The 12466-nt window shown below is 38.7% G+C and overlaps 1 protein-coding gene across 1 annotated transcript in view; it reads right to left on the bottom strand.

Moving 5' to 3' along the window:
- The window catches only part of kcnq5a (potassium voltage-gated channel, KQT-like subfamily, member 5a), a 119043-nt gene that overhangs the window by 4189 nt on the left and 102388 nt on the right, over positions 1-12466 (bottom strand). Inside the window, exons 10-13 of the mRNA XM_034682753.1 lie at positions 8408-8649; positions 6262-6370; positions 1753-1884; positions 1320-1436 (exon numbers count right to left, since the gene is read on the bottom strand). Coding sequence (XP_034538644.1) covers positions 1320-1436; positions 1753-1884; positions 6262-6370; positions 8408-8649 — 600 coding nt within the window. The remainder of the gene's footprint in view (positions 1-1319; positions 1437-1752; positions 1885-6261; positions 6371-8407; positions 8650-12466) is intronic.

The raw sequence follows: 12466 nt of genomic DNA, 5'->3' as shown, positions 1-12466 counted from the left end.
GGTTCAAACTGAAATCCTGAACTACGATATACTGTATGTTGCCCCCTGCTGAAAAATTATTCCAGCTTTTTTTCCACAAATTCAGTGATTGCTGACTTTTGATACATGAACTAAAAGCTTCTAGATGAGACTTGAAGCTGCAAAAAGAAATGAGAACTATTAAAAAAAAATGTATGCATTCAAATGTGTCCTTTATCCATCTTCTGTGAGTTAAATTGAATTTCTATCATTACTCTTTTTCAAATTGATCTGTTTTCAAGGCTCCCTCTGCGATAAAGTCTCCGTTCAGAATCTTTAATGTGGTAGATTATATTAAGTGTTTTGAAAGAATGTCAAATGCTGTTACTTGAAATAAAATGAATTATATTTTTTGTTTGGGGTTTGATAAAAAGTCAGAGATGTTCTGATGACTAACCACCACATTTAAGGCATACAGTCCATGTACTGATGGGTCAAAATGGGGAGAACATGCCTCAAGTAACCATAATACATGCAATGAGTGTACCTGTAGGTGCCTTTACTAATTGTAAGTGTACAAATTCATCGTAGATGTGTTGGATGTTAAGTAAATTATTGTTTTTGTTTATATATAAAAAAAAGTGTCCTGTATCTAATATTTTGTTCAATAAATTCTGGATAAGGACTATTAAATGAAGAAGAAAAAAAGATGCACCTATATATTTAGGTAGAACTGAGTAGCGTATCTTGTGTTATATTCAGCTATGGCGTGTTAGCTGACATGTTCCTTTTAGAAGAGGTCCTCAGGGTGCCAAAGTCAGGATTATAATAGTTACTTTTGCAATATAAATAAATTGGTATTTAGTACATATTCACACTCATTCTCTTGCTACTAATCAATTCTTGAGATGGTTTTTTGCCTGCAAACACTGTCCGTAATCCAATGAATAAGCTCCTTGATGACCTCTTCAGCCAAACCTGGGTCAAACAGCAAATGTAGTAAAATTTTCGGCTGTGAATTACAACAAATCAACACAGAACTAATTCAGTGAAACCCCCTTATCCTAGGCTCCATATTATAGGGACATATTATGCTTTAGCAGTTGTGTGAGACAGTGGACGCTGAGCTGTTATACTTCTTAAATTTAAGAAAGTCCTGCATTTGACTAAACCAATTTAACTACATAAAACAACATATCTGTGACTCTACTCAAACCTTATGGGCAACTTATGTGAAGGGATGCAGTGGATTTTTTGACATCCATGTAGTCACTGCTTGACCCAGGTGTGACATCATCATGGTTCAGTAATGTTAGCGGGGAAGCAATTGGCAAGCAGAACAGTTCGGGGTATTGTCTAACCCCTGTGGAGACTGTTTCCTCCGAGCCTGGCTGTAATATAATTGCAGGGAGGGAGAGGAAAAGGTCTTGTGGCGCTTGCTGAAAGGCCTTGGAGGGGGACCCACTACAGTGTCTAGCCTGGGAGAGAGAGGGAACACACATGTACATGTACAGAGCATATATGTACATCGTTTGGTGTTAGATCAAGTGAAAGTGGGTTAATTTCTTTTACAGGGATACTATTTAGTTATACTGGTGAAGCAGCAATGACAGAAACAACCCATTGGTCCTTGTAAAGAATAAAAAAATGTCATAAAAAAACAATCAAAAGAGATAAAACAATAAACATGAAGGAGTCATTTTGAAAGTGGTTTCAACACAGCTGAATAATACATTTCAGGCAGAACACCACTGATGTTGTAATTTAAACGTGTGTATTTGTGTGTGTGCATACCTGGTCTGAAGGCTCTTGATGCGACAGAGCATGTCCAGGTGTCCTGCAGAGTACTGCTCTATAACATCTTTCACATCATACGGACGCAATGTCTCCTTAAACTTCTTTTTTGCCACGTGGAACTTCATGATCCTTCAAATACATACACACACAAATGCAAACAAACACAAAGGAAATACAATAAGTGAAAAAAAGACAGAAGAGGAAGGATGCTTGAGTACATAACAAGGATGTAATGACAAAAAACAACCACTAGATGGTAGCAGCGACTTTGGGAATCCAACATCATGACCTTTCTAACTTTTCACTTGTTGATCTTTTTTTTCAGTTCAATAAAGAAAACATTATTGAAGACAAAATACCTAAAAGACTGTCTAATGGGAAACCATAGATCCCTGTCTCTCTTGTCAGATCTATAACTACTAAATAAATGACTTTGAAACTTGAGTGTTCCCTTCTGTCTCTTTCTATTTAGTGAACAGAACCACTGCTGTGTGACTAATATTGATACAGGTAAGAGGATCTATGAACTAGGTACATTTGGATTCCCCAGTGGCTTCTGCTTTTCTCCAGTTGCCTGTTTTCCTCATTGTTGAAATGGAAACAACGGTGACAGATGACCCTCTGTAATAACAGTCCTGACAGGGGTGGGGGTGCCCAATCCTCAACCCGACACCCTGGGAAAGCCCTGGGCTCTGACTGCCCATGGAGAGGGCCTGCTGGGTGGGCAGGCTGGCTGGAGCTGGGTGGTAGTGATGATCTGTTTGTGTGTGTGTGTGTGTGTGTGTGTGTGTGTGTGTGTGTGTGTGTGTGTGTGTGTGTGTGTGTGTGCGTGTGCGTGTGTGGTAGAACACAGGGAAACAGAGAGGCAGGGGAACAAGGATGATTGATAGGGTGACTTTACAGACAAGCAAAGCTGGATAAAATTGTGTGGAAGAAAGCGTCTTGATTTGATTAAAACTGTCATTCAAGATGAAAAAAAGTTTGGGTTTTTATTACATTACATTTGTAAAATGGCTATTTGGAAAAGATACTGTTGAAATTGGTGTTGCATGTATATCCATAGATTTTATGACAATATGATATGATAACAGAGACGAGACAAGATAAGATGAGATATGACATGGTCGGATATGATATAATACAGTTTGATATGGTAAAATGTGGACAAGATACCACATGACATATCACGACAAGACAACATTATACGATTCGATTCGATATAATATACAATAAGATGTGACATGATGCAATTTACATCAACTTGATACAATAAAATATAGTATACTAAATACAATACAGTGCATACAAAAAACCTTGGAATATAATCCAGTCCGATGTAATATGGTAATAACGTTACACAGTAGGATTAAATACAATACGACACGATACAATACGACACACTATGACACACTACATCATGTCACAACATGAATGAGATGACACGTCACGTCACGTCACGTCACGTCACGTCACGTCACGTCACGTCACGTCACGTCACGTCACGTCACGTCACGCCACGCCACGCCACGTCACGACTCAAGGCAATTCAGTAGGTTTAGATATGATACATTTCCATTGTCCCCTTGACAAACCTTGTCTCAACTCACCAGCTAGAGATTATATTTAATATTAATTTACTAATTGAGCATTTTGTCTGTAACCCCTTAGTTGTTTGGGGAGATGCTGATATCTTTCTATAGAGCATTTGTATTTCCTTTTTTAGCAATATGAAATAAATACTCAAACATTCCATTGATCCCTCTGATAGCATGGCATACAGTATGTTAAATAAAACTCTAACCCCTGATTGGAGTATTTCATGTAAGAAGGGTGGCTGAACTGTTGAAGAGAAGGAAAATTGAAGCGAGTGTGATCAGAGTAAGTGATTCAAGAATAATTATTTTTTACAAGATTATGCAAAACTTTACATAAGTTTTGGTTATGAAATGTTGCTTTGAAGGCGTTTTTTGCTCTTCCAGCCTTAGAATCTTATCTTTCCCTGTATTATATGAGTGGTCAAATCTACAATGCATAAGACCAGGGGAGCAGTTCATACTAAACCAAGATTATTGCATCTAAATCATATTTTAACCAGAAGTCAATTTTAAATCCAAACTGTAACTTATTTAAATGGAAATTCTGCTTTATTGACTGCCGAAGGTAGACATTTTTACGATGAAAAAATATGAGGAGGATGAGAAGAAGCACTGGAGTGAGAGAATCAGTTGGCGCCAGTTAGATAAACACTCACTTGCAGGGTGCCAGTGTAAGAGGACACACATACACTGATGCAGAGACACACACACACACACACATACACACACACATAAGAAAACCCCTGCAGGCAAACCCTCAAACGCAGCAGAAGGTTATATTGATAAAGAGAGAAACATGGAGCAGAAAAGAAAAGAAACAGGTTCAGAGAGAGCTGTGCTTCAGGGAACCAAAGACCATGCGAACCCCTGCAAGCATGTGTTGATGTATGTTTCTCGCATCCAGGGTTACATGTATAGTAAAGAGAAAGGCTGCAGGGTTCTGTGTTGCTGTGTTGTATTATTGATTTATTCACTCCCATGAGAAAAAGAGAAAGATAAAAACTATGGAAGAAACCTAAAAAATGACAAATAAGAGATAAAACATGTTTTTCACATTCATGAAAAATTCATTATAAACTGTGATTGGCTTTTTTTGTTATGTTTTTGGGCATTTTTGCCTGTAATGATAGGACAGCTGAAGAGAGACATCAAATGTGGGGAGTAGAGAGTCAGGGAGGACATGCAGCAAATGGTCGACCGACCGGGAGTCGAACCGGCAATCTCTGCAACAAGGACTGTAGCCTCTTTACGTGGGGCGCTTAGACCACTAGGCCACCAGCTCCACATGATTGACTTTCTTGTGTAAGACAATGGCACATGGCTACATCAGTCCTTGACCCTTTGTAAAGTAGAAATGCATCCCTGTTAGCAAGTTGTCCAAGAACTGAATCATTCATGAACTTTCTGATCAATAGTTACAGATCGTAAACAACTTCTAGAAAAACAGCAAAGGGCTAATCGATCATTCAGAAACGTGACCTGACTTAATCTGATTGTTATAGAAAAAGTAGTCACATAAGACCAACAAGAAGCCAATCATAAAGAGGAGGAGGTGGTTCAGTGACATCATCAATTGACGGGTGACTCTTAGCATCAGTGGGCCATCACTGTGGTTTAAGAATCGATGGACCCAGATGAGGTTAAAAAAATCCTTAAGGGAGAAATGTATACAATGTGAATCATCAATAAGATGACCTTCTACAGTTCTAATGAGCCAGACTACACATACAGATTTATAGTACAGTCAATCAGATAAGCTGGAAGGCTTCATTTGCAGTACTAGCCAACTGGAAAACCTTTCTTGATTGCAGTTAACTATCACACCACGTTGCATGGTTCCAGGATCAAGAGATCTTAAACAGATAGCTATGAATGATGAAAAACAGCCAATCAAGAGAGAAGGTGGGAGACAAAGAAATCAAGATGAAATGTGTTGCTCTCTGACAACCACTGCAAAAAAAAAACAAGTGCTTTTGAAAGTAAGCAGTCTGTAGACGACTGTACAGTGAGCTCATCAGCACAATTGAAAACTCACGGTCAGATACTACATGCCCTTTAGTTGGATACAGATAATGAGGTTGTTGTAGCACACTTAAAAACATGCTCCAACGATAGCTAATATTACACCGAGTATAATTAAAATAAAATAATAACATTTTAGCAACATATCTCATTCATTAGTCTCACGCATACAGACTCAGCCCTGTAAGATTACTCTACTTTTACTCTTTCTAAATAGCTTCTAGATTTTGGTAAAACTGCAGCCAAATACACATTTTTCTGTGTCATCTGTCTGCCATTTCCCTTTGCACTGCAATGCATGATGGTTATATACTGTAAGGTGTTGCTTGTTTAGGGACCATTGGTTGTGTACTACTTCTTCCGACTTCCAATTCTAACTGATGACATTGATGTTGTCATTGTTACTTGTCTCTGTCCATCTCTCTCTTTCTGCATCTCCCTCTATCACTCTTCCCAACCCCAACACAGTGGAGGCAGATGGCTGTCTAACATGAGTCTGGTTCTGCTCGAGGTTATGGGATATAGTGCGTCATAGGTGATTTTGGAAATTTCAATGACCACCAGACGGTATTTCCAGGAAGTCCCTCCTCCTCAGCAAGACATCTTCAGAAAGCTGTATTCCCCAGTTTCCAAATTTGATGCAGGCAGCAGCTTCATATTTACTAAGCAGATGTGAGTATGGTGTCACTATTCACACCCAGGACAGCAAATACTTTTGCCTAAACGTCAAACTGCTTTTCTTAGCAAAGAGGTAATAAATGACAGCAGTAGCTGTGGAAAATCAGGCCTGACTGGGTTGGGGTTGGCAGAATGTGAGTCCTGATATAATTACAGAAGATGGTAGCTATAGGTGAAATTTCTGTCAAACAAACGTGCAGAAGGAGCTTACCTGACAGCTCTGATGACAGCCTTGAGCGGAGCAGACAGATCCTCCACTGTAACATCACAGTGGCAGCCTCTCTCATCAAAGGAATCCTCTGTGGTCATGCCTGCATCCACTGAGAGAGACAGACTTCTGTTTCATTAATATATTTAGACCTGTGCTAAATTGTTTCCAGTCTTAAAACTCATAAAGCTCTCCCGGCAGCGAGAATATCGACAAGAGTCGCCAAGAATGTTTCAAACTGATGCTATTTTGGCTTTCAGGAGGTGAAAATTTATGCCCTGCTTGGATGAGATCTTTAGGAATGGTCAGCGTTTTTGCCAGCTCAGCGATGTTAGGTGAGAGAAGGGGGTTTATATATCCCTAATAACACTGCCAATAATTACGAGAGTAGGAGACAGACAGAAAGACAGACACAGAAAAAAAGAGGAAGGAAGAGAAAGAAAATGGGAAAAAGTTGGCAAGAGAGTGAATAATGATACAGAGCATATTAGAGGTTATTAAATCAGTTCAAACAATAATACTAAGAGGAGAAACCTGAGTGCTGTTAAAACAGTCAGCACTTCCATTTCCAACACAGCGTAAGAGTTTCTGCAAATGTGAGGAGACACAGGAATGCACAGCATGCTATGTCAAATACGTGTACCTGGATAGAAACTCAATGCATATGTTAAAGGTACAGTATGTAGAAATAGGAATATTCAGACTTTAGAAAGAAATGCTCTCTTAGTCAACCCTCCAGCTGTTGAGGCAACGGTGGCCTTTGAGGACCAGAAGCAAGTGTGATCCTCCATTTGTCAATTTCTTATCATCAAAAACTTCTATCAATACAAATTCTAATGTGCACAACAACATCCCATTTCTACAAAGTCTTCACATTGGACCTTTAAGAGAATAGAAAATATGTAGAAAGTTTGAGAAATATAACATTTAACATACTGTATCTGTCTTATTGCATCCACACTTTGTATTGTAGTAGACCATTTTCCAAAGCATATGCGTAAGTGTATACTGATAAAAGACAGGAGTGTCTCAGTTCATTATGGTGCAACACATATGGTGCCTTTCATTCAGAAAACAGTGTTACTTTATTGCTAATGAAATGAAATTGAAGAATCCAAGAATGAAATAAAAGTAATGTTGATTTTCTTTAAATTAAAGCTTCATTGTCCCAGCTGCTTTCAGCTGTAATCATCCATCAAAATAAAATAATAGTTTGATTTGAAAAGACCATTGTTGAACTGTAATAATACACAACCTTCAAACTCATCTGAAAAATGTAAAGGCCAAGATTTTTGGTAATTTATCAGCGAACTGTGCTCTAAAACTCTTTTGTTCAGCATCTACTGTTTGTGTGCTCTCTGTGGTCTGCAATTGAAGGCTCCACTGAAAACTGTTGCCTTGTAAATAACCTTATGTTTTTCACGCACTGATCATTTACCCAGACCTTGATGAAAATGTGGTGGTAGTTTTTTGGGTTGCTTATAATGTCAGATTACTGTTGCTGATCAAACTGCACAGTCCTGTTGCAGCAAATTAAGTGTTCATTTTTTAATATAAAAAAAACCACATCAGAATGATTTATTCATACATTAATATACAGCACTAAACATTTCAGGCTACAAAGGAACGATTAACATTTGAAATCAAGATCTCTGTGGCTTCAAACCCTCAATGTTTAAAGTCTTTTAGAGTTATTTTACTGGTTGATGGAATTACTTCAACCAGTCCTTTGACAGTAGTTTTCTGGTTTTGGCTATTGAGAATGGCTATTATGTTTTTGTACACTCATTGTGTAGACATCCTTACTTTTTTCTTTGTTTCAGTACACATCTGAAACATCTCAAACTTATATTTTGTTTCTTAAAGAAATACTTCTACCCTTTAACACATGCACAAATGGAAGTGTTCCAGCAGTCTTGTGAATAATCACAAAGACATTTTCTCTTAATTCTGCTTGGTATGTTGAAATGAAGTAAGGTACAGATCCTGACAATAAAAGCGAACAAAGGTTAGCGGCACAGAACTAGTTTTTTAAAGACTGGCAGGTCTGATAGATTGAATCAAGTTGTGTTTCTATAGACTGTTTAAAACATTGGACTGAGCCTAAAAGGCAAATGTTAGATCCTGTCCTGGTTGGTCATACACTCACCATCTGGGACAGTAGTGCGAGTCTGGCTCTTTAGTCTCAGTGACGGCCTAAACCGTGTCCGATCGTTGAAGCTCCAGCTCTTCTGCACTTTGGCAGGGCTGCCACCTATCAGATCGGCACCGCCCCCAACCTCGTTGCCAGGGGAACAGCGTTGGCGGTCGTTGATGGATGTCTGTCTGCTCTTCATGCTTTGACCACGAGGACTCGCCATGCGGACCCGCTCCTTAAAACTTAACTTTTGACTGCAGGGGGGGAATAAAGAGGAAGAGGAGGATGTAGAGAAGGAGAGGAAATGATTTGAGAGTGATTGAAATGAAGATTCAGAGGTAGATGGATGGGGAAGACAGAGAGGAGAAAAGGGAAAAGAAATTGGTGAAAGTGAGTTTCAGGTGGAGTTGTCAGAGGAAGCAAGTGTGTGGCAAAGGTCGGGGTTGATAGAGAGACACAGGAGAGAGAAAAAAAGATTCTGTCAACACCTATTTCCCTTCAGAGAGTGAGAAGAGTTCAGAGCGCAGACACAGGGCAGCGTTCTGTCTTTTCCTTCAGCCCAAACATAATCCATCCAGCTGACATGCCCAAAACACCAGAACAAAGCCAGACTGCCTGCCAAGCCATCAAAATAGACCCACAGTTTTTCATCCTCATGTGCTACAACCTTCAACTTACTGTCTGGTTATGTATTGATGTAAATAATAATAAAAAGACAGAGTTATTGAGATTCATTATGGTGATATGTTCAGCAAGATTGCTATAGTTAATCATCATCGCATTCATTTTGAGCTAAACAAATGAGACCATTATTGAGACAACCTTTTTTTGGAAACAACAGTCTTAGTCAATGTGTTTTAATTACCTCAAAAATTAAACATCCAACAGGAAGTAACAGAGTATATCAGAGATTAATATCTATTTTGATCTCATTTGTTTGCTAAAGCTATACCATTATATTCACTATATTCACACGACTGCCATTTTTCTCTGACATCACGAGCATAAGGGAAGCTCAAATACTGTCTTTATATTGCACCGTTGTGTTCCAGGTTGTAAGCCAAAACAAGTGCCGGATTAATCAGTGACTGAAAAGACAATAAACTGTTATTATAATACCTAACTGATTGCCATTAGCTACAGTCAGACAACAGCACATGTTAGCAGTAAAAACGCTTGAAAAAAAAAAAGCTTGAACTGCTGTTAGATACTTATTAACCATTACGCCTTTCTGTTTGTATCATGAAAGGCTTACATTAGCATTTAACCACTTCCTAGCTTAAACTAGTGCTGGCAAAGAGGTGTCAGAGTGCCTAAATTACCTGATAGTAGCTAAAAGTTTATCAGATAATTTTGTTTCTAGATTTTGACTGCTTATGTTTTTTTTTTTCAGCCTGAGTCTCTCAGTACTTCAATTTATGTCATTCCACCCCAGGGACGTAGCACTACTACATTACAGGGGCATTATAGTCCGAACATTACTTTAGAGAAAAATGGCCGCCATGTGAAATTGTCAATGACATTGATAACCAAAAATGTATGATAAATCTTAATTGTTCTTTAACAGTTCATCGTGGTCAGTTTAACACACACTATCAGCCCTTTTGTAAACATGGAAAATAAAAATGCATTCATCTACATTTGTATATCTTTGGTCACTCTTTACAGGTTGGAGGGGCTGCAGAGTGTTCTCAGTCAATTAGATTTACTGTATGATGTTGCCAAGGCAAATAGACCAACATGCAATGCAGCAGAGAGATGCACAGTTCCAAGGGTTTTCATGCTATAGCTACACTCTTTACCAGACTGCAGTGTCTCACCTATATTTTAGAGATTAAATAAAATCTTTATTCTTTGCATATTTTACAAGCTTTAAAGGCTTGGGGGAAGTATTCATATTGATCGTCATACTTTTCCAAACTTAATGATGTCAGGGCTAAACTGAGCAAAATAACTGGATGCACACTGACTGGAAGCATTTTCCTGTCATAAATCTGCTGTTCCTTGTACACTCTCTGCTTCTATAGAGACAATCACAACTCATTTGTTCAACCCATTTGATGGAGCGGAGAAGATCCTTGACCATTTTTTCATCTCTTTTCTTATTTTGCAACTCTGGTGGATACAAAGGAATAAAGGGAAAGCGCAGCAGTTATGCAGAGGGCATGCAGTAATACAACGAAAAGCTAACAACAGAATATGAATCTTGAAATGATTGTGTTGTTGGGGGAAAATTCATAGTTAACCAAGTCCAGCCCCATGAATGGCTTATTGCTTTATTTCTACTCCTTGTTACCTATAATGGGACTACTTTTTTATGTAGGTCATAGCACCTATCTGGTTCTTAAAAATACAATCTGGACCCAAGATTCTAATAATTGAAGACAGATAATGTGAATGAACAAAAATACTCATGTGGCTGGACTCTGGAAGAACTTCTAGGGTTGATGGGGACATTTAATTTGTCAATTTAATAAAATAATATAAAGGGGAATTTAGAGCTTATTCAAATCTTGAAGTTTAACTTTCCAAGCTGTCTAACTGAGAAAGTAGAACACTTTCCAAATTCATTCATAACTCCTTTTCTGTGTTTGTTTTGGATTTAAAACCATGAAAGGATCATGGTGAAGCTACTTCTTATGATGCATGTTATACAGTTTCTTTCCAGTGGCATAGTTTAACCACTAAAGGGTGTATAAACTATTGCATTTTTAAACTGGAACCTTTCTTTCTTGTTAAACCATGACAACTCTCAAATCTACAGATCAGTTTTGGTGGAATTCCCCTTTAACTTGTACAGTAACAAAGTCTTGTTTGCATTCGACAGGCAGCAGGCAGTAGAAGTTGTCTCATGTGAATACTTTCTGGGATAAAAAGGGTTGAGGGGGGGAAAGAAAGAAGATTGTTTCTTTGCTTTCCTCCATGCTATTAGTCAGTCATTCACGCAGGTTTTTGGGGCTAAAGGCAGGGCAGGCCAGAGAGGATGCTGGGTAATACTTTGGGTACCTCCTATATTTCCGAGTATACCTTCTGAAGAACCTCCCATTACTTAGACTCTTACTAGAGCGAAAGAGGGAAAGACGGATGGTGGAGGGAATGGAGAGACAAAGGAGGGAAGGAGATTAAAAGAGGGGTTCAGCAGAGGAAGGAGGAGAGAAATTTCTCTGCTGTCAATATTGATGTAGAGTAAACACACACAGAGCGAACAGTGGACATTCAGTAAAGCAGAGGAGGATGGGAATGAGTGAACAGGGATGGATGAAGGTACACACACCTGGATTTAGAATTCACATCATATTGGATCCCCAGATGCTTCAGTATAAAACAACTTTTCTTGCAGAAAGCACACAAAATATATATATATATCTTGTTCTGGTGTGCCTGAAATGATATTCTCACAGTGGTCCTTTGTTTTAGTGTCATCTTTTCCTCTTTTTTATATACATTAATTAACTTTCCTACAATAGGAGGCGCAAACAGACTAAAAAAAACACAGGCAACACCTTACACACAAAAACTCTGGATTAAATCCACATTATCCTTTATTTCACGTTGCCTCTTTCTGCCAATACCCAGCACACTCACACTCAGCATGTTGTCTTTTGTGGTGCGCCTAATGTTTTACAACTGCTGGTGTTTACAAGTCTGCTTAAACGAAAACCACCAGCTGTTTACCACGGCACCTACCGCCGCCGAGCAGCCGACAGTCTGTGAAACCACTAACAACACACAGCTCAGTGCCATAAAAGTGTACATAATTATGATTTCACGAGTGCAAAGTGGACTTTTATAACAAATACTTCTAAGAAAGGAAAGCTGGGGATGTTGTTGGGGATGAAACAAAGCCTGATTAAATATCCATTTGAGAATGAGAAGCACATTTATTAGCATGCTTAACTGGGAGTATAAACTTCTCTTTATGCATGTCTGTGTATGTGAGAATGTGTATGTGAATGAGCATGTGTGTGGCTCAGAAGCTGCTGGCTCAATATGAGGCCCCTGAATGTTTCCAAAGACGTGCTGCACAGTAAAATCTATCCTCCTAGCATAATCAAAACTCACAAATCTCTT

This window comes from Notolabrus celidotus, chromosome 4, assembly GCF_009762535.1.
Source record: "Notolabrus celidotus isolate fNotCel1 chromosome 4, fNotCel1.pri, whole genome shotgun sequence".
NCBI classification, from domain to species: Eukaryota; Metazoa; Chordata; class Actinopteri; order Labriformes; family Labridae; genus Notolabrus; species Notolabrus celidotus.
The sequence above is the reverse complement of the archived record's forward strand: the minus strand, read 5'-3'. Positions and strand labels throughout refer to the sequence as shown.